A 23,356-nucleotide genomic window follows, 5' to 3' on the forward strand; every position below is an offset into this window, starting at 1 on the left:
AGAGATGCCTTGATTTGTAATTGGTCTTTCAAATGAAGCAAAGATTGCAAGTTAATTAACTCCTCTGCCCTGGTCTTCCTATAGAACAGTACAGCACAGGAACAGGACCTTCGGCCCACCATGTCTGTGCTGAACACAATGCTAAATTAAACTCAGTGTCTTCTGTCTACACATGATCGACATCCCTCTATTCCCTGCTTATTCACGTGTTTACCTAAAAACCTTTTAAATACCACTATCGTATCTGCCTCCACCGCCACCCCTGACAGCTTGTTCCAGGCACCCACCACTCTCTGTGTAAAAAAAAATGCCCTGCACACCTCCTTTGAACTTTACCCTTCTCACTTTAAGTGCAGGTCCTCTGGTATTAGACATTTCCACCCTGGGGAAAAGATTCTGACTATCTACCCTATCTACGCCTCTCATGATTTTATGAACTTCTATCAGGTCTCCCCTCAGCCTCCGAGAAACCAACCCAAGTTTGTCCAACTTCTCCTTATAGCTCATACCATCTAAATGAACCATGTTCTCAGGACACTGCAGTGATATTCTAAGAGTCTATATCCAGCTGCTCTGTTGCTTGAAGGTTCTATTATTTCTTAGTTACTTAATCTAACACTTTACTGCCCTTTATCTGATCACTCTGCTTCAGAAATATCTGACCCACCAGGGAGCGCTGCCAATGCTTTTGCAATTTGCTCAGAATATTCTGCAAATAAACTATTTGGTTCCTCAATTACCTTCATCAATTTTTACCGATGCACAATAGAAAGCATCCTATCTGGATGCATCACGGCTTGGTACAGCAACTGCTTTGCCCGTGACTGCAAGAAACTGCAGAGAGTTGTGGACACAGCTCAGCATATCACGGAAACCAGCCTCCCCTCCATGGACTCTGCCTACACTTGTCACTGCCTCGGTAAAGCAGCCAACATAATTAAAGAACCCACCCACCCCGGACATTCTCTCTTCTCCCCCCTCCCAACAGTGAAATTGCATCCACTGTGGACCTGTTGTGGTCTACAGAACCTTATTCGTTGCAGTAAAAGTGGAATTTTTAATGTAACTTAAATTTTCCAATGCACATAAAACACTCTTAAAACATAAAAATAAAGCATAAGAGAACAGGTTGGCTTAGCTCAATGTAGCCAACTTTTAGACAGCATAAACATCCCAATAGTTAATTTCCTTTACGAGCTGAACAGAAAACAACTATTAATTAGTCTTTAAAGGAAAATATCCTAGAATTGTTTTTCCGAGAAACAATCTCACAAAAAATGTCTGTGCATCGCTCCGACAGCATCACTTGTGTTTACGCAGCCTTTAAGGTAGTAAAATAGCCTGGGGTCTTCTGATCCAAATAAAGATGCAGCCGGGTAGATAAACAAACGCTTTGAAGTTCAATGAAGTTTTAAGAAGTGTCTTAAAGTAGGAGAGAGATGTGGAGGGGTTTAGGAGAGAGAATTCCTCAGGGCTGCTAAAGGCATGGCCTCCAGTGGTGGATGTTCATTGCGTCAGGAAGGCTAACAGTATCGTCAAGGATGCCTGTCCCCCGGCCATTCCCTTTTCTCTGATCTCCCTTCTGGGAGAAGATACAGGAGCTTGAAAGCCCAGATGTCCAGACTCAGGAACAGCTTTTTCCTCACTGCTGTCGGACTCCAGAACCAGTCACCTCTCTCACATCTCCTTCCTGCCGGTGCTGCCACGTTCTCGGACTCTGAACTCTGCCTCTTCCGTTACTGTCACTTTAGCTTTACTTTGTGCACTACCTCAGACTGCTCGACAATCTTTGCCCCATTTTGCGCCTGTTGCTTTATTTATTGCTGTATTTATCATCACCATGTACATTGTTTACTCTGTGAGCTTCGCGCAAGCGAGGAATTTCATTGCACCCTGGTGCACCAGGCAATAATCTAATCTAATCTGACGATCAAGTATTGGAGGAGCACAGAGATCTTGGAGGGTTGTGGGGCCGGATATTAGAGACCCCGGGGTGAAAACACTGTGGAGGGATTTAAGAATGAGAACTGCAAATAATGTTCTTGAGTAAGTATTATATTTTACCCCTCATCTGACAGTGAATCAGAAGCTTGTCAGATCTATCAGAGCATTGAGTATAAGAGCTGGGACGTTACATTGCAGTTGTACAGGACGTTGGCGAGTCCGCACCTGGACACTGTGTATTGTTTTGGTTACCCTGTTATAGGAAAGATGTTTTAAGCTGGAAAGAGCTCAGAGGAGATTTACGAGGATGTTGCCAGGACTCGAGGGCCTGAGTTATAGGGAGAGGTTGGGCAGGCTAGGTCTTTATTCCTTAGAGCGTAGGAGACTGAGGGGTGACCTTATAGAGGTGCATAAAATCATGAGGGGCAGAGATAGGGCGAATGCACTCAGTCTTTTCCCCAGGGAAAGGGAATTAAAAACTAGAGGGCACAGCTTTAAGGTGGGAGGGGAAAGATTTAAAAGGGACCTGAAGGGCAACTCCTTCAGCCCGAGGGTGGTGCGTATATGAGCAGCCAGAGGAACTGGTTGAGCCAGGTGCAATAACATTTAAAAGGTACTTGGACAGGTACATGGATAGGAAGGGCTCAGAGGGATATGGGCCAAATGCAGGTAAATGGGACGAGTTTAGATGGCCATCTTGGTCGGCATGGATGAGTTGGGCCGAAGGGCCTGTTTCCGTGCTGTATTACTCTATGATCCTATGAACTGCACTGGTTTGGTGCAAGAACCCTGGGAACACTTTTCCTCCAGTAGGGATATCTCTCCCCATTGTCTATGTCCTTTGGTCAGTTTTACAGCAATACTGCACCAACACTGGGCTTTAAATTTGATGACCATTATCTTCTGACTTTGAAGAGTCAATGGCCTAGAAATTCCCTGCTAAAAGCTGGCAAAGAATTGTTGTGGGATGTTGTGATGGCTTTCTTGGACACAGCCTGCTTGTGACCCAGAACCTGGCTGGAGCTTTCTCCGTGTGCGGGGCCGGGCCTGGTGTAGATGACCGGGGCATTAGGGGTGGGGGTAATATTGGGACCACGGCAGGAAACAGGCCAGGGTTGTGTGTGCTCATGGAAGTCCGGAGAAGGGAGGGCAGGAGGGGGCGGGGTGAGTGGTCCAGAATTCAGGGAGAATTGTTGTATTGGTATTGGTATTGGTTTATTATTGTCACTTGTACCGAAAAACTTGTCTTGCAAACCATTTGTACAGGTCAATTCATTACACAGTGCAGTTACATTGGGTTAGTACAGAGTGCATTGATGTAGTACAGGTAAAAACAATAACAGTACAGAGTAAAGTGTCACAGCTACAGAGAAAGTGCAGTGCAATAAGGTGCAAGGTCACAACAAGGTAGATTGTGAGGTCAGAGTCATTCTCATCATATAAGGGTCTTATCACTGGGGTATAAGCTGTCCTTAAGCCTGGTGGTATGTGCCCTCAGGCTCCTGTATCTTCTACCCGATGGAAGAGGGCAGAAGAGAGAACGTCCCAGGTGGGTGGGGTCTTTGATCATGCTGGCTGCTTCACCAAGACGGCGAGAGGTAAAGACAGAGTCCATGGAGGGGAGGCTGGTTTCCGTGATGCGCTGGGCTGTGTCCACAACTCTCTGCAGCTTCTTGCGGTCCCGGGCAGAGCAGTTGCCTTATCAAGCCGTGATGCATCCAGATAGGATGTCTGGTGGTGTTGATTGTGTGTGTGGGGGTTGAGGGCAGGGTGAGGAGTGTGGAGATCGGTGGGAGGGGAAATTGGTGCTGTGGTCTTCACGAGGAGGTAGTCAGGGAGTGGGGAGGGGGGGAGTAATTGCTGGAGTGGCATTGTTTGTAGTCAGGGAGTGCAGGGAGAAATCACTGGCTTGGTGCAGTCGTAGAATCATACCACACAGAATCAGGCTTTTCAGACAACTAAGTCCATGCTAGCCATCAGGCCCCCATCTACGGTCATCTACTCCCCGCACTCCCTCAACTCCCCCCAGATTCTGTCCCTCAACCCACATGCTGGGGGGCAATTTACAGCAGGCAATTAACCCACCGACCAGCACGTTGTTGGAATACGTGCAGACCACGTCAAATACACTGCACTCACTGAGCCTTCTTAGTACCTCCTGAAAAACAATTGTTAGTCCAACACAATTAGGTTGACTCTGTGGTTAAGAAGGCACACGGTGTATTGTCCTTCATCAATCGGGGAATTGAATTTAGGAGCCGAGAGGTAATGTTACAGCTGTATAGGACCCTGGTCAGACCTCACTTGGAGTACTGTGCTCAGTTCTGGTCGCCTCACTACAGGAAGGATGTGGAAGCCATAGAGAGGGTGCAGAAGAGATTTACAAGGGTGTTGCCTGGATTGGGGAGCATGCCTTATGAAAATAGGTTGAGGGAACTCGGCCTTTTCTCCTTGGAGCGACGGAGGATGAGGGGGGACCTGATAGAGGTGTATAAGATGATGAGAGGCATAGATCGTGTGGATAGTCGGAGGCTTTTTCCCAGGGCTGAAATGGTTGCCATAAGAGGACACAGGTTTAAGGTGCTGGGGAGTAGGTACAGAGGAGATGTTGGGGTAAGTTTTTTACTCAGAGAGTGGTGAGTGTGTGGAATGGGCTGCTGGCAATGGTCGTGGAGGCGGATACGATAGGGTCGTTTAAGAGACTTTTGGATAGGTACATGGAGTTTAGAAAAATAGAGGGCTATGGGTAAGCCTACTAATTTCTAAGGTAGGGACATGTTTAGCACAACTTTGTGGGCTGAAGGGCCTGAATTGTGCTGTAGGTTTTCTATGTTTCTAATTACTCATCAAAAATTCACGTCTTTGTACATGTCCCTCAGGTAATGGACGTCTTTCTCTGCAGCTGGTCTGAGCTAACATCTACCTCAAAGTGACTTTTCCCTGAACCCAGAAATGGCCTGTGTCCCAAATCAAGAACCCTCCTCACCACCGCCATTCGAAGGATCTGACCTCGCTGGTGGCATTGTGTTCCACAAGAGAATAAAGGTCACATTCCAGGCATCAAACAAGAGCACATTCCAGGCACTCACCAATCTCTGTGTAAAAAACTTGCCCCGTACATCTCCTTTGTACTTTCTTCTCATCTTAACTACATGCCTTCTAGTACTAGACATTTCAATCCTGGTAAAAAAGATACAGGCCGTCTACTCTATCTGTGTCTTGCATAATTTTATAAACTTCTATCAAATCTCTCCTCAGTCTCTGCTGCTCCGAAGGGAACAGCCCCAGTATATCATGTGTTGTTTGAAGTGACTTTCTCAGCAACAGTAAATCCATGGGAAGAGTGGAGTGATTATATGATCTCCTGCCTGGTGTATTTGGCAACAGAAATATTCACCAGGGCAGATACTACTGTGGTCTTCTAAGGGGAAGAATATCCTGAAGTCCACAATCAGTTCCTTGGTCTTGCTGACGTTGAGTGCGAGGTTGTTGTTGTGACACCACTCAACCAGCCGATCTATCTCACTCCTGTACGTCTCATCGTCGCCATCTGAGATTCAGCCAACGACAGTGGTGTCATCGGTGAATTTATAGATGGTATTTGAGCTGTGCCTAGCCACACAGTCATGAGTGTGGAGAGAGTAGAGCACTGGGCTAAGCACACATCCTTGAGGTGCGCCTGTGTTGATTGTCAGCGAGGAGGAGATGTTACTACTGATCCTCACTGACTGTGGTCTCCCGATAAGGACTTCGAGGATCCAGTTGCAGAGGGACGTACAGAGGCCCAGGTTTTGAAGCTTGGTTATTAGTACTGAGGGAATGATGGTGTTTAACACTGAGCTGCAATCGATAAACTGTAATTGGAAGTTGGGAGAACACACACCAGTCCTCATTGAGGGGTCAGCGGTGGAAAGATCCTGGGTGTCAACATCTCGGAGGATCTATCCCGAGCCCAACACATTGATGCAATCATGAAGAAGGCACCCCAGCGGCTCTACTTCACTAGGAGTTTAAGGAGATTGGTATTTCACCAAAGACTCCTACAAATTTCTATAGATATATGGTGGAGAGCATTCTGATTGGTTACATCACCGCCTGGTATGGAAGCTCCAATGCACAAGATTGCAAGAGGCTGCAGAGGGTTGCAGACTCAGCCAGCTCCATCACGGGCACAACCCTCCCCACCGTCGAAAACATCTTCAAGAGATGGTGCCTCAAGAAGGCGGTGTCCATCACTAAGGACCCTCACCACCCGGGACATGCCCTCTTCTCGTTACTACCATCAGGGAGGGGGTACAGGAGCCTGAAGACCCACACTCAATGATTCAGGAACAGCTTCTTCCCCTCCGCCATCAGATTTCTGAATGGTCCATGAACCCATGAACACTACATCGTTATTCCTTTTTCTTTTGCACTATTTATTTATTTTTGTAATTTATAAATTTTATGTCTTTGCACTGTACTGCTGCCACAAAACAACACATTTCACGTCATATGTCAGTATTAATAAACCTGATTCTGATTCTGAATATGACCCCACCTCCCACCACCAATCAATTCACTGTGTGTACAGTTAGGATTGTTGTCAGAGGGACTCCAGAGAATCGATAAAACAAGAAAAAAAATCAAAGCATTTAAGAAAGTTGTGTCTTAAAATGATCTGTGCCTTTACCAGCAGAAGTTAGGTCTGTAAGACATGGGTTAAAGGACGATGGAATGGCCACGGCGGGGAAGCTTTGTTCTATGATCGCACCCCTGATCCTGGCTGCCTCACACCAGCATGCTGTTAATGAGATTCGAGGTTCACACTGGCTAAACCTCCGCAAGATGCACTCCACAGGTGCAGTCTACAAAGAGTTCTCTGTCACTCTGCTGGGTTAACTCTCTCAGGCATGGCTCTGGTTGAAAAGGGAAACCACCTGCCTTGATATCACATCTTGCAACACCCCAGGACATCCCATTAGCTTCACAGCGAAAGATGTACTTTTTGAACATGATTTAAGGTTGTAATGTAGGAAACAAGGAAACCCCCTCCCCCACCGACCCCGACGCCTTGCAACATACATACAGAAAGATTCCACAAGCAGCACATTAGTGATGTGGACGGAGGGAGAAACATTGACCAGGACACTGGGGGTTCTCCTGTTCTTCTTTAAAAGAAGTAAGATGAGATGAGATATCTTTATTAGTCACGTGTACATCGAAACACACAGTGAAATGCATCTTTTGCGTAGAGCGTTCTGGGGGCAGCCCGCAAGTGTCGCCACACTTCCGGCGCCAACATAGCATGCCCACAACTTCCTAACCCGTACATCTTTGGAATGTGGGAGGAAACCGGAGCACCCGGAGGAAACCCACGCAGACACGGGGAGAACGTACAAACTCCTTACAGACGGCGGCCGGAATTGAATCCGGGTCACTGGCGCTGTAATAGCGTTACACTAACCGCTACACTACCGCTACCAGGGGTTCTTTAAATTGGAGCAACTGCTGGAGGGACTCAGCGGGTCGGGCAGCATCTGTGGAGGGAAATGGACAGTCGACGTTTCAGGCTGAGACACTTTATCAGGACTGGAAAGAAAGAGGGGAGATAACCAGTATAAAGAGGTGAGGGGAAGGGGTGGGGCCAGAGCTGGTGGATCCAGGTGAGGGGGCTGAGAGGCGGATGAGGGAGGGGGGAGAGTGGGAATGATGTCAGAAGCTGGGAGGTAACAGGGTGGAAGTGACAAAGGGTTGAAGATTGAATCTGACGGGAGAGGACTCACTAACCTGGGGCTTTACAATTAGCCTCAGGCCCACGAGGCCAGAGCTCCCACTCCTCATCGTCCGCTACTGGACACCGATGCCAAGCATCCAGGGTTGTGCTGGAGCCCTCAGGGATTAACTATTAATCTCAAAAAAATGTGTGAAAGTTAACCCAAGTGGCATTAAACAATATGTTGTGCTTTTTACTTTCCTTTGTTTACTGGCTATGAACACACTGGCGATTGAAGAAATAAAGACCAGGCCAAAAGATTTGTTCTCTCAATTGGAGACTGCGGCAAGTCAGTGACAGCTGCAAGTTGGACCAATGGCCGGAGGGGGAAGAGATGGTTCCCAGCAGGAAGTCATGAAGAAAGTCACAGGGATATACCCAATCAGAGCTGCCAGTCCTATGTGGGGTTCCTGGAGTGGTACTGGGCTTGGCTGCTGTCCATTTATTGTAGCGCACCACTCTCTCTACACTCACGGCTGTGTGGCTAAGCGCAGCTCAAACACCATCTATAAATTCGCCAATGACACCACTGTCGTTGGCAGAATCTCAGATGGCGATGAGGAGGCGTACAGGAGTGAGATAGATCGGCTGGTTGAGTGGTGTCGCAACAACAACCTCGCACTCACAAAGCGCTGGAGGAACTCAGTGGGACAGTCCAGATGAAGGGTCTCGACCTGAAACGTCAACTATCCATTTCCCCCTACAGATGCTGCCTGACTCGCTGAGTTCCTCTAGCATCTCGTGTGTTGCTCCAGGTTCCAGCATCTGTAGTCTCCTCTGTCTCCTTTCTTTTAGCTATTCCCATGTTAAGAACGAGAACAGAACACAGACCCCCGCAGGTCTGTAAGGCTGGCAGCTGAACTACCATTTGCAACTGAACAATCTTCCAACCCTAGGAATGCTTCCCTAAGGTACACGAGTCATACTGTACATTACTTCACCCAGCAGACGATGAGACTGTTGGTCCTTCTCAAGTTTTGGATCACAATGGGGTCTATCAATGAAGACAGAGAACTGATTTATAATGACTGCCCATATTACCCAACACAACTCTCTCCGCTTCACCATCTCTGCTTTAGAAAGCGGCTCTTCAGAAATCAGGGGAAAGAGTTTGCAATAGGAACAAGGGAACTCAATAGCCAGAGCAGTTGAGGGAAAGCTCGAGAGGGTTTTGTGTCTATTGTGAGGGTTCCTGGCTCACTCACACAACACGGGCAACATTAAGCACTTGAACACAGTGCAGGGACTTTTGCTTCAAGCGAAAGAACGGAGAAAGGTGGGGCATATTTTTCCATTCACTTACAGGGTAGCAGTATTGCTGGCAGGACCAGCATTTAAAGTCCATCCCTCACCTGACTGGATATTTCAGAGGGCAGCTTGAAGTGAACCACACAGCCAATGGTCTAGGCAGGCATGTAGGCCAGAGTGGGTAGGAACAGCAGACTTCCTCCCTGAACCAATGGACGTTGCTGACAATCCAACGGTTACTGGCATTAACCTTTCATTCCATGTTATTTTCCCTCGCTATCAAATTAGTATTGGTTTATTATTGTCACTTGTACCGAGATACAGTGAAAAACTTGTCTTGCATACCGTCCATGCAGATCAATTCATTACACAGTGCATCGAGGTAGTACAAGGGAAAACAATAACAGAATGAAGAATAACGTGTTACAGTTACAGAGAAAGTGCAGTGCAGGCAGACAATAAGGTGCAAGGCCATAACGAGGTAGAATGTGAGGTCAAGAGTCCATGTTATCGTACTAAGGAACCGTTCAATAGTTAACAGCGGGATAGAAGCTTTCAGGCTTTTGTATCTTCTGCCTGATAGGAGGGGGGAGGAGAAAATGTCCAGGGTGGGTGGGGTCTTTGATTATGTTGGCTGCTTTACAGAGGCAGCGAGAAGTGCAGACAGAGTCCATGGAGGGGAGGCTGGTTTCCGTGATGTGCTGGGCTGTGTCCACAACTCACTGCAATTTCTCGAGGTCCCGGGCAGAGCAGTTGCCGTACCAAGTGGTGATGCATCTGGATAGGATGCTTTCTGTGGTGTATCCATAAAAATTGGTGAGGGTTGATGGGGACATGCCAAACTTCTTTAGCCTCCTGAGAACGTAGAGGCACTGGTAAACTTTCTGGGCCGTGGTTAGACCTGGACAGGCTAGTGGTGATGTTCACTCCTGGGAACTTGAAGCTCTCAACCCTCTCGACCTCAGCACCATTGATGTAGACAGGTGCATGTACACCGCCCCCTTTCCTGAAGTCAATGACCGGCTCTTTTGTTTTGCTGACATTGAGGGAAAGGTTGTTGTCAATACACCATGTCACTAAGCTCTCTATCTCCTTCCTGTACTCTGACTCTTTGTTCTTTGAGATACGGCCCACTACGGTGGTGTCATCTGCAAACTTGTAGATGGAGTTAGAGCAGAATCTGGCCACACAATCACGAGTGTATAGGGAGTAGAATAGGGGGCTGAGGACGCAGCCTTGTGGGGCACTAGTGTTGAGAATAATCGTGGCAGAGGTGTTGTTGCCTATCTTGTAACACCCCAGGACATCTCACTAGCTTCACAGCCAAAGATGTACTTTTTGAAGCTGATTTAAGATTGTAATGTAGGAAACCAGGCAATCCCCTTACCCCTTGCAACATGCACACAGGAAGATTCCACTAGCAGCAGTGTTAGTGACGTGTCTTTACTTTCTTAGGAGGTGAAGGAGGTTCAGCTTGTCACTGAACACTTTAACAAACTTCTATAGATGTACTGTTGAAAGTGTCCTGACCGGTAACATCACGGTCTGGTACGGCAATTCAAATGCGCAGGAATGTAAGAAGCTGCAGAGAGTAGTGGACTCAGCCCAATACATCATGGGCACATCCCTCCCCACCATCGGGAGTATCTACAGGAGGTGCTGCCTCAAGATGGCAAAATCCACCAACAAAGATCCCCACCATCCGGGCCATGCCATCTTCTCACAGCTCCCATCGGGCAGGAGGTACAGAAGCCTGAAGTGCACTAAAATGGACTTTTGTTCTAATTGTGTTCTTTCTTGTAAAAATTGTGTTTTATTTTTGTTTAGTTTATGTTTTTCTTGTGAATGCTCCTTATCTGATGCCATGTGCCTGTGACGCTGCTGCAAGTGAGTTTTTTCATTGCACCTGTGCACACATGGACTTGTGAAGACGACAATAAACTCGAGTTTGACTTTTTGACTCTGGACCAGTTCCCCAGTTGCTGGGATGGGATTTGAACTCATGTCTTCAGGACGATGTCTGGCCTCTGGACACTGGTTCACGAACCCAACCTCTGTGCTAGTTCTCCAAAGTAGATGCACAAATCTAAATTTGGAGTGTCATTATATTTATTTTAGAACATAGAAACATAGAAAACCTACAGCACAATACAGGCCCTTCGGCCCACAAAGCTGTGCCGAACATGTCCCTACCTTAGAAATTACTAGGCTTACCCATAGCCCTCTATTTTTCAAAGCTCCATGTACCTATCCAAAAGTCTCTTAAATGACCCTATCGTATCTGCCTCCACCACTGTTGCCGGCAGCGCATTCCACGCACTCACCACTCTCTGAGTAAAACACTTACCCCTGACATCTCCTCTGTACCTACTCCCCAGCACCTTAAACCTGCGTCCTCTTGTGGCAACCATTTCAGCCCTGGGAAAAAGCCTCTGACTATCCACACGATCAATGCCTCTCATCATCTTATACACCTCTATCAGGTCCCCCCTCATCCTCCGTCGCTCCAAGGAGAAAAGGCCAAGTTCCCTCAACCTGTTTTCATAAGGCTCCCCAATCCAGGCAATATCCTTGTAAATCTCTTCTGCACCCTCTCTATGGCTTCCACATCCTTCCTGTAGTGAGGTGACCAGAACTGAGGACAGTACTCCAAGTGAGGTCTGACCAGGGTCCTATATAGCTGCAACATTACCTCTCAGCTCCTAAATTCAATTCCACGATTGATGAAGGACAATACACCGTATTTCGTTGTGTAAGTTATGTATAACTTATGTTAATGTAATGCTTGTCATGCGTGTAACACACTGTCCTGCAGCTGCTGAAAAAAAGCTAATTTTCATGGCATTTATACCCTGGGTGTGTGTGCCCATGACAATAAACTTGAACTTGAAAGCACAGCCTCATTGGGAGGAGGAGGCAAGTACCCTCAAAACATTGAAGAAGTATCTGGACGAGCACATGAATTGTCAAGGCACAGAGGTTAACGGACCAAGTGTTGGTAAATGGGATCAGTAGAGATGGGTACTATGGTCAGCATGGACATAGTGGGCTGAGGGGCCTGTTTCTGTGCTGTATGACGATCGCACTTGGCTTTAGAGCAGTAAGCAGTAAACTAACATGAGGGAACCAGGGACGTGGGTTAACACAGGGGATGGTCAACTCAGAAACGCAAAAGGCGGCAGAAAAAACAGGGAATGCTGGAAACACTCAGGAGGTCAGTCAGCATCCATGTAGGGAGAAACTGGTTGCTAGCTTTATATGTCAGAATAAATCTAGATCCACATCACGGAAGTTTGTTTTTGTAAAAATGTAGAGGGAATTTCAGAATGAATCACAGAGTTATACAGCAGGGAAACAATACAGTCGGCCCAACTTGTCCATGCCGACCAAGGTGTCTACCTCAGCCAGTCCCATTTGCCTGAATTTGGCCCATATCCCTCTCAACATTTCCTATCTATGTATCTATCCAAGTGTCTTTTAATCGTTGTAATTGTATCCACTTCCTCTGGCAGCTCATTCCATATACCCACCATTAGGAGACAGGAAGAATATAGTTCGTGTGGTGCTGGGGACAGGACAATAGACAGTCCTGTTGTCAACAGACAGTAGGCACAGTAGTGCAGCGGTTAGTGTAATGTTTTACAGCACCAGCGACCCAGGTTCAATTGGGGCCGCTGTCTGTAAGGAGTTTGTACGTTCTCCCGTGTCTGCGTGGGTTTCCTCCGGGTGCTCCGGTTTCCTCCCACATTCCAAAGACGTACGGGTTAGGAAGTTGTGGGCATGCTACGTTGGCGCCGGAAGCGTGGCAACACTTGCGGGCTGCCCCCAGAACACCCTACGCAAAAGATGCATTTCACTGTGTGTTTCGATGTACACGTGACTAATAAAGAATCTTATCTTCAGGGTAAATGTACTAGAATCTGCCGGATGCCCTTCTTCACCAATCACCTTTTCAATTGCAAATTTTACTATGCAGCTGTCAAAACAACCAGAGAAATGAAAATAGCATCCTTTTAGATATCTTATTCGAACTCACCACTGCAAACTGCTTGTTGAGGAGCATTTGTTCAATGAGTACTGACTGGTTGTGGAACAAGTGTGGCTGCATGTGGCTCCACATGTGTGGGAACCACCAGAACTCTTTCACGTTGGACAGGAGGAGGTTGTCTCCCTTGTCCTCATCGTCAGTTCCTGAAGGAAGGCAAATTCACAATTAATGAAATTCCAAATACATTCTGAATATGCAACAACAATGTCTTTAAGTAAAGCCTCTCTACGTGTGGCAAGACAGTCAATCAGTCACTTGTACAAAGCCAATCAAAAGTTGGGTCAAAAGAAATGAGTCAATGCATCCTAGGCAGGAGATGTTGGTGTTGGAGGGAGGGCTGTAGATTTACCAGCATGATTAGATTAGATTATTTTATTGTCATATACACCAGGGTGTAATGAAATTTCTTAGAACACAGGACACCACAGCAAACTACAGGCCCTTCGGCCCACAATGATGTGCTGACATTTTATCCTGCTCTAAGATCTATCTAACCCTTCCACATAGCCCCCTATTTTTCTATCGTTCATGTGTCTATCTAAGAGTCTCTTAAATGTCCCTGATGTGTCTGCCCCTACAACCTCTGCAGGCAGTGTGTTCCACGCACCCACCACTCTCTGTGTAAAAAAATTTACACCTGACATCCCCCTTATACCTTCCTCCAATTGCCTTAAAATTGTGTCCCCTAGTGTTAGCCATTGTTGCCCTGGGAAAAATTATGAAAAGAAAATCATGCTTGACGCATCTGTTGGAATTATTCAAGGATATAACAGCAGAGTCGATGGAGAAATTTGGTTTCCAGGAGGCATTCCCTCAGATGCCACATAAAAGGGTGGTCATGGGGTTTTACAGCACAGAAAACAGGCCCTTCAGCCCAACTCATGCATGCCGACCAAGTTGCCTGAGTTAGTCCTGTTTGCCCGCGCTTGGCCCATATCCCTCTAAATATTTCCTTGTACCTTTCCAACTGTCTTTTAAATGTTGTAACTGTACCCGCCTCTACCACTTCGTCTGGCAGCTCGTTCCATATACCCACCACCCTCTGTTTGAAAAAGGTTGCCCCTCAAGTGCACAAGGTAAGGATGTATGGTGTTGAGGGAAGTGTATTTACGTGGGCTGAAGGCTGGTTAATATATAGACAGTCGGAGTATATAGGTCTTTTGGAAGTCGGAGTACATAGGAAAGTTGTAACTAGTGGGACTGCCCCAGGGATCAGTTCTTGGCCTTCAACTATTTTATATCTGCATTCATGACCAGGATGAGGAAGCAGAAGGTAAGGTATCCACAAGAACAGAAGATACAGGAGCAGAATTAGGCCATTTGGCCCATCAAGTCTGTTCCGCCATTCAATCATGGCTGAAGTTTTTCAAACCCATTCTTCTGCCTTCTCCCCGTGAACCTAACAAACTCTGCCTTAAATACACCCAATGACTTGGCCTCCATAGCCCTCTGTGACAATGAATTCCACAGATTCACCACCCTCTGACTGAAGAAATTCCTCCTCATCTCAGTTCTAAAGGGACGTCCCTTTATTCTGAGGCTGTGCCCTCGGATCCTGGACTCTCCCACTGATGGAAACATGCTCTCCACGTCCACTCTATCCAGACCCTTCTGTATCCAGTAGGTTTCAATGAGATCCCCCCTCATCCTCCTGAACTCCATCGAGTACAGGCCCAGAGATATCAAACGCTCCTCATATGTTAACCCTTTCATTCCTGGGATCATTCTTGTGAACCTTCTCTGGACCCTCTCCAGGGCCAGCACGTCCTTTCTCAGATATGGGGCCCAACACTGCTCACAACACTCCAAATGTGGTTTGACTAACACCTTATGAAGCCTCAGCAGTACATCCTTGCTTTCTCCAGTCTGCTGGTGACAAGAAAATAGGAAGACACATTTGCGATGAGGATTTTGTGATTTCGTAACAGGATACAGATAGGTTGAGTGAGTGGGAGAAAACCTGGCAAATTAAATTTAATATTGGAAAGTGTGGGGTTATGCATTGAGATAGATTGCAGATGAATGAAGTACAGATGTTCATTTAGCAAAAAGTTAGCAAACAGCTGCGGTGTGTGTTAACGAAAATGGCATATTGTTTATTGCTAGGAGTTGAAGTTTACAAAAAGAGAAGTATTGTTCCTGTTGAACAAAGTGTGGGTGAGGCCACACCTGGACTACCGTGCAGAGTTTTGGTCCACTTATATAAGAAAGGACATACTAACAATCGAGGTGTCCATAGGAGATTTCACCAGGCTAACTTCTGGGATGAGAGGGTTGTCCAGTGAAGGACGGCTAAAAGGTTAGACCTGTATGCTTTGCAGTTTAGAAGAGTGCAGGGTGATTTTGTTGAAACGTACAAGATCCGAAGGGGCTTTGACAGGGTAGATGTTGAGATAATCCCACCCGAGGTTTTGCCATGAGGTAATGATGCAGCTCTACAAAACTCTGGTTAGACCACACTTAGAGTACTGTGTCCAGTTCTGGTCGCCTCATTATAGGAAGGATGTGGAGGTGTTAGAAAGGGTGCAGAGGAGATTTACCAGGATGCTGCCTGGTTTAGAGAGTATGGATTATGAGGAGAGACTAAGGGAGCTAGGGCTTTACTGTTTGGAGAGAAGGAGGATGAGAGGAGACATGATAGAGGTGTACAAAATATTAAGAGGAATAGATAGAGTGGACAGCCAGCGCCTCTTTCCCAGGGCACCGATGCTCAATACAAGAGGGCATGGCTTTAAAGTAATGGGTGGGAAGTTCAAGGTAGATATCAGAGGGAGGTTTTTTACCCAGAGAGTGGTTGGGGCATGGAATGCGCTGCCTGGGGTGGTGGTGGAGGCAGATACGTTGGTCAAATTCAAGAGATTGCTAGATAAGCATATGGAGGAATTTAAAATAGAGGGATATGTGGGAGGAAGGGGTTAGATAGTCTTAGGCGAGGTTTAAAGGTCGGCACAACACAGTGGGCTGAAGGGCCTGTATTGTGCTATACTGTTCTATGATTCTATGATATTTTCACTAGTGGGAGAGCCTTAAATGAGGGCACATAGTTACAAGCTAAGCGAGCAGTCATTTAAAACTGAGGTGTGCAAGAAGTTCTTCTCCCAGAGTGAGGTGGCTTGTTTTGTCTTGCTTTGCACAGTCTTTTTTTCCCTTTACTGTCCTGTACAATTTACGTACAACTTATGTTCCGTGTGTTGTCTGTACCTGCGTGCTTGTGATGCTGCTGCAAGCAAGTTTTTCATTGTACCTGTACCTCACCGCACTTGCGCACATGACAATAAACTCAGCTTGAACTTGGTCTTGAGGTGAATCTCTGGAATTTTCTGTCCCTGAGAGTGGATGAAGTTTGAACACTAGAGGTACTTAAAGAGAAGGTAGATGCATTTTTGAAATATCGAGGAATTGGGGGCTGTGGGGAATTGGCACAGACGAGGAGTTGAGCCCTGGGATCGCCCATCAACATATTGAATGGTGGGGCAGGCTAGAGGGTCCGAGTGGCCTCCTCCTGCTCCTATTTTCTTGCATCTTTGTGTTCAGCAACTGAACCTCCACAGCCCTCTGGGGAAGAGATCTCCAAAGAAGGATATCACTAAGTTGGAAAGGGTGCAGAAAAAATTCACGAGGATGTTACCAGGACTTGAGTTATAAGGGTAGGCTGGGACTGTTTTCCCTGGAGCGAAGGAGGCTGAGGGTGACCTTATAGAGGTTTATAACATCATGAGAGGCGTAGATAAGGTGGATGGTGACAGATTTTTCCCCAGGGTAGGGGAGTCCAAAACTAGATGACACAGGTTTAAGGTGAGAGGGGAAAGGTTTAAAAGGGACCCAAGGGAAACCTTTTCACACAGAGGGTGGTGGGTATATGGAACGAGCTGCCAGAGGAAGTGGTAGAGGTGGGTACAATTACAACGTTTAAAAGACATTTAGACAGGGACATGGATGGGAAAGGTTTAGCAGGATATGGGCCAAATCCAGGCAAGTAGGACTGGGTTGGATAGACAAATTGGTTGGTATGGATGAGTTGGGCCGAATGGCCTTTTCCGTGCTGTATAACTCTCAGGGTTCAGACATTTCTTCTCATCCATCCCAAATGGCTGATTCCTTATTTTGAGATGGTGACCCCTGGTTCTGGACCACAAAATATAGGAAACATTAATTCTGCAGCTACCCTGTTAAACACTCAACAAGATTTGTTGCCACAAATCTTCCCTCATTCTTTTAGACCCTAGAGAGTACTCTATTGGTCAGCACTATTGGAGAGCACTCTATTGGTCAGCACTCTGCTGACGAGAACTCTATTGGAGAGTGCTCTACTGGTCAGCACTCTATTGGAGAGCATGCTATTGGTCAGCACTATTAGTCAGCACTATTGGAGAGCACTCTATTGGTCAGCACTCTATTGGTCAGCACTATTGGAGAGCACTCTATTGGTCAGCACTATATTGGACAGTATTCTATTGGTCAGCACTCTATTGGAGAGCACTCTGTTGGTCAGCACTCTATTGGTCAACACTCTACTGGAGACTATTGGTCAGCACTCTATTGGTCAGCACTCTATTGGTCAGCACTATTGGAGAGCACTCTATTGGTCAGCACTATTGGTGAGCACTCTATTGGTCAGCACTATTGGAGAGTACTCTATTGGTGAGCACTTATTGGTGAGCACTCTATTAGTCAGCACTATTGGAGAGCACTCTATTGGTCAGCACTATTGGTCAGCACTCTATTGGTCAGCACTATTGGTCAGCACTCTATTGGTCAGCACTATTGGTCAGCACTCTATTGGTCAACACTATTACTCTTCAGTCTGCTCAAGCCTCCATTGGTCATTGGTATATTGTGTATAAATCTAAAAGTAGAACATTGTCTTTTTCCAGGTCACTGGGCTCATCTTGAAATATATGACCATCATTATTTTGTAGAACAGTTGCTTCAGGATGAGGAAAAATGTTTTTGGGTTTGCTTGGAATCTTTACATCACTTAGTGTCAGTTGACAGGACTCTCAACTTTGATGGAGAAGTCACTGGCTTGGCCAATTCCGCAGCTCTCAGTACACAACCCAAGCTAAATCTTCCTGTGCAATGTTTCCAGTCCACTGTGGTGTCAGAGGTGTTAAACTGAGTCTCCATCAGCTCAAAGCTCTTGTTTCAGGGAAGGGTTATAATCTTCCAAGAATCCTTAGATTCTGAAGAAGTGCCAGGGGAGTGAAAATTACCAAAGTGATACCCCAATTCGAAAGGGAGGGAGGCAAAAGACAGGAAACCATTGGTTAATTAGCTTAACACTACGGATTAAAAGACAATTAGAATCAATTATTAAGAAAGTAATGCCAGCACGTTTGGAAAATCGTGATCTAAGTAAGTAGGTCAGTCTGGATTCATGGAGGGGAAATAACTTCTGACAAATTCATAGTCAGCATGGAAACAGGCCCTTCAGCCCAACTGGTGCATGCTGACCAAGATTCCCATCTGCTAGTCCCATTTGCCTGCATTTGGCCAGATCCCTCTAAATCTTTCCTATCCATGTACCTGTTCAAGCGTTTTTGTTTCAAAATGCTGCCTCAACCACTTTCTCTGGCAGCTTGTTCAGTATATGGACCACTCTCTGGGGAAAAAGTTACCCCTCAGGTTCCTATTAAATCTCTCCCCTCTACTTTAAACCTATGTCTCGTTCTTGATTCCCCAACCGTAGGAACTGGAAACTTATTCAAGTTCTTTTTGACAAACTGTCAACCAGAGTGGAAAGAGGTAACCAGTCAATGTGTCTGGATTTCTGGAAGGCATTCGACAGATGCTTCACAAAAGGTTAAGTCATGAGATGGTGATTAGTGTTGGTGGTGACGTTCTGGCATGGATAGAGGAATAGCCAACGGGCAGGAAGGAAGGCTTGGGGCTAAGGGGTTTGGAAACTCGTGACCAGTGGCGTACCACAGGGATTAATGCTGGGATTTCAGACTGACTTGGAGGAAGGAAGTGAATGTACGGTAGCCGAATTTGCTGATGACACAAAAGTAAATGGGAAACAAAGTGTAAGGAGCATACAATCTCTCAATCTACCTCATCGTGGCCCTTCCACTTTATTTGTCTACCTGCGCTGTCTCTGTAACTGTAACACTATATTCGGCATTCAACTTTCTTTCTACTACCTCAATGTACTTATGTATGGAATGAACTGTCTGGATGGCAGGCAAACAGAAGCGATACATGTGACAATAATAAACCAATACCAAACAAGTTTATAGAAAGATATTGATAGGCGAATGGGCAAAAAGTTGGCAAGCAGAGTATAATGTGGGAAAATATGAAGTAAATTGGTTTATTATTGTCACATGTACCGAGGTACAGTGAAAAACCGGTTTTGCATGCCATCCAGACAGATCAATTACATTGAGGTAGTACAAGGTAAAACAATAACAGAAACCAGAATAAAGTGTTACAGTTACAGAGAAAGTGCAGTGCAGGCAGACAATAAGGTGCAAGGTCATAAAGAGGTAGATTGTGAGGTCAAGAGTCCATCTTAACATACTAGGGGACCATTCAATAGTCTTATAACAGCGGGATAGAAGGTGTCCTTGAGCCTGGTGGTACGCGCTTTCAGGCTTTTGTACCTTCTGCCCGATGGGAGGTGGGAGAAGGGAGAATGTCCGGGGTGGGTGGTGTCTTTGATTATGCTGCTGCTTTACTGAGGCAGCGGGAAGTGTAGACAGAGTCCAAGGAGGCGAGGCTGGTTTCCATAATGTGCTGGGCTGTGTTCACAACTCCCTGCAGTTGTTCATTTTGGAAAGAAGAACAAAAGAAAACTCTTGGTTGCAGAGAGAAATTGCAGAAAGCTTCAGCACAAGGGGATTTGGGGGCAGCCCTGACCAAGCTGGGGTTGGTGGTGAACTGAGTGGGGGGGGGGGGGGGTGGCGGGGGGTGGGAGTGGAGGTTGTGTAGGGTCAGAGGTGACTTATAAGACTATTGAATGGTTCCCTAGTACAATAAAATGGACTCTTGACCTCACAATCTACCTCGTTATGACCTTGCACCTTACTGTCTGCCTGCACTGCACTTTCTCTGTAACTGTAACACTTTACTCTGCATTCTGTTATTGTTTTCCCTTGTACTACCTCAATACTGTATGAACGGTATACAAGACAAATTTTTCACTGTACCGAGGTACATGTGACAATAATAAACCAACTCCAATTCCCAAAAAATCTGCTGAGGTTGGTCAAAGAAAATTTTCAAAGCTGGCATGGGTTAACTTTAGTTTAGCACAAGTGCTGGAGAATAAATGCAGGACATTGGTGTTGAGATAGGGGTTAATTTTGATTTAGTTGTATGGTGGGTCAGTCCCACTAGGCTGAACGACCTCCTGCTGTTACTATGGACTTTGAACCTGAGATAGTCAAGGAGTTGCCTCTGAGATGCATTATGCTTTGGCACAGAGCAGAGGGATATTTAGCTAAACATTCAGGATGTCCACCTTGATTGTTACTTAATTACAGAAGATAAACACATCAGGTTCACTGAAGTATTGATTAGAGGGATGTGCCAGATGATCTGGCAAAACTCTCAGAGCTTGTGATGACTTAACTGACCAATGCTGTTGTACTTTGAGGCAATTACTGGGCTGTAAAAGACTGTTAAGATCTATGGAAATTACTGCATGCTGCAGCATCTAATGGCTCTTGGTAGTGAAACCCACCAGTGTAGTAGAATTTCCCGGAGAATCCCAAGTTGAAAGTGAAGTTCGGGACATGAACTCGCAGTTGATTCTGGGCTTCAAGCAAAGCCTGCAAAGAATGCAGTTAATAAAAGTCACTCACTCACATTAATAACATTAATATCAGCAGCTAAACACAATAAATGATATCCCCAATTTCCACAGAAGACTTCCCCACACTCCCCAGGATGAGAACAGCTCCTTCCTTCAAACACAACTTCAGACATTAAAGACTCACTGAACATAGAACCTAGAACAGCAGAGTACAGGAATAGGCCCTTTGGCCCACAATGTCTGTGCCAAATTAAACTAAATCTCTTCTACCTGCATATGATCCACATCCCTCCATTCCCTGCATATCTAAAAGCCTCCGAAATGCCTCTATCATATCTGCTTCCAGCATTGCCCCCAGCAGCCTGCTCCAGGCACCCACCACTCTCGAAAAGAGATAGAGAGCAAACCGACGCGATAAATAATGGCAGCTCTTCACAATCTCAGAACAATTGGTTACTTCTCACTGTTGTTTCATAGGCTACTTAGACAATGATATATACACAGCAAGATCCAACAAACTGCAGCTGCGGGTGGTTGAGCCTAGTTGGGGGATTGAAGTCACCTGAGTGTTGAGATAGAACATAGAACACTACAGCACAGTACAGGCCCTTCGGCCCATAACATTGTGCCGACATTTTATCCTGCTCTAAGATCTATCTAACCCTTCCCTCCTACAAAACCCTCCATTTTTCTATCATTCATGTGTCTATCTAAGAGTGTCTTAAATGTCCCCAATGTATCTGCCCCCACAACCTCTGCCGGCAGTGCGTTCCACGCACCCACCACTCTCTGTGTAAAAAACTTACCCCTGACATCCCCCTTATACCTTCCTCCAATCACAAAATTGCGTCCCTTCGTGTTAGCCATTGTCGCCCTGGGAATGGCCTACTTCTGCTCCTTTGTCTTGTGATCTTGTGAAAAAGTCTCTGACTGTCCACTCGATCTATGCCTCTAATTATCTTGTACACCTCTATCAAATCACCTCTCATCCTCCTCCTCTCCAAAGGGAAAAGCCCTAGCTTGCTAGGGATGAGGGATTCTCTTTCCTGGATGGCACAGACTGTCACAACACTGAAAATCTGATTTCTTTCCAAGGCAGTTTAATAAATTAGCTAATTTATTAAATTTAATTTCTCGTTATGACCTTGACATTATGATATGGATAATCTACCTTGTTAAGACCATGCACCTTATTGTCTGCCTGCACTGCACTTTCTCTGTAACTGTAACACTTTATCCTGCATTCTGTTACTGTTTTCCCTTGTACTACCTCAATGTACTGATGCAGTGAATTGATCTGAATGAACGGTATGCAAGACTCGTTTTTCACTGAACCTCGGTACATGTGGCAATAACAATTCCAACAATTTAACAAGCCTGATTGTCCTAGATCCTGCCCAAACTCACTTAGAACTCTGACGAAGGCTCTTCGACCTGAAACGTTAGCTGTTTCTCCTCCCACAAGTGCAGCCTGACCTGCTGAGTGTTCCCAGCACTTTCTGTTCTTATCTTTTTTTATTTCCAGCAGTTTTTTTCTTTGATTTGCACCTAGTCCTTGCCTGCCTGCGCTTCTTCTGGCTGAGATGTCAAATACTAGAGGGCACGGCTTTACGGTGAGAGGGGGAATTTAAGGGAGACATGCGGGGCAAGTTTCTTTGCACAGAGAATGAGAGGTGCCTGGAACAGGCCGTCAGGAGTGGTGGTGGAAGCAGATATGACAGTGGTGTTTAAGAGGCTGTTAGACAGACATGTGAACAGGCAGGGAATGGAGGGATACGGACCACGTGCAGGCAGATGGGATTAGCTCCATATAGCATCATGGTTGGCACAGACAGGGCGGGCCGAAGGGCCTGTACTGTTCTATGTTCTGTGTTCTCTGCAGGGCTGGACAGTCTGACCCACTACACCCCTGAGGCAGAACAGGCTTCGAGAGGTGACTGGGCCTCAGGTGGTGAATCCTTAGGCCCCGTTCCCAGTGTGCCACTTTCAAAGGCCTTTGAACTATTTTTAAATATCTCTGATAATCAGAGGTCATTGGGAAACTGTTCAAATAGATTTAAGTAACGTCAAAAAAATTAAAATATCTGATGAGTAATTAAAAAGACAGTAAAATCTCAATCCTGTACACATCCTTGTCGCCACCTGAGATTCTACCAACAACAGTGGTGTCATCAGCGAATATGGGAAGTCAGGAGAACACACACCAGTCTTCATTGAGGAGTCAGCGGTGGAAAGAGTGAGCAGATTCAAGTTCCTGGGCATCAACATCTCCGGGGATCTATCCTGGGCCCAACACATTGATGCAATCACGAAAGTACACCAGTGGCTCTACTTCATTAGGAGTTTGAGATTTGGTCTGTCACCAAAGACTTCTGCAAATTTCTACAGATGTATGGTGGAGAGTATTCTGACTGGTTTCAGCACAGACTGGTACGGAGGCTCCAATGCACAGGATCGCAAGAGGCTGCAGAGAGTTGTAGACTCAGCCAGCTCCATCACGGGCACAACCCTCCCCACCATCGAGGACATCTTCAAGAGGCGGTGCCTCAAGAAGGCGACATCCATCACTAAGGACCCTCACCACCCGGGACATGCCCTCTTC

General features: G+C 46.2%; 1 protein-coding gene across 6 annotated transcripts in view; it reads right to left on the reverse strand.

Annotated features, from left to right (window-relative positions):
- Positions 1-23,356, reverse strand: part of ndst1b (N-deacetylase/N-sulfotransferase (heparan glucosaminyl) 1b) — a 290,113-nt gene that overhangs the window by 62,368 nt on the left and 204,389 nt on the right. For all 6 annotated transcript variants that reach the window (XM_052013795.1, XM_052013796.1, XM_052013797.1 and 3 more), the window contains 2 exons: positions 20,683-20,770; positions 12,984-13,138 (listed from right to left, as the gene is read on the reverse strand). In XM_052013795.1, the coding sequence (XP_051869755.1) occupies positions 12,984-13,138; positions 20,683-20,770 (243 nt within the window). The remainder of the gene's footprint in view (positions 1-12,983; positions 13,139-20,682; positions 20,771-23,356) is intronic.

The sequence above is a fragment of the Pristis pectinata genome, chromosome 4 (genome assembly GCF_009764475.1).
Source record: "Pristis pectinata isolate sPriPec2 chromosome 4, sPriPec2.1.pri, whole genome shotgun sequence".
NCBI lineage: Eukaryota > Metazoa > Chordata > Chondrichthyes > Rhinopristiformes > Pristidae > Pristis > Pristis pectinata.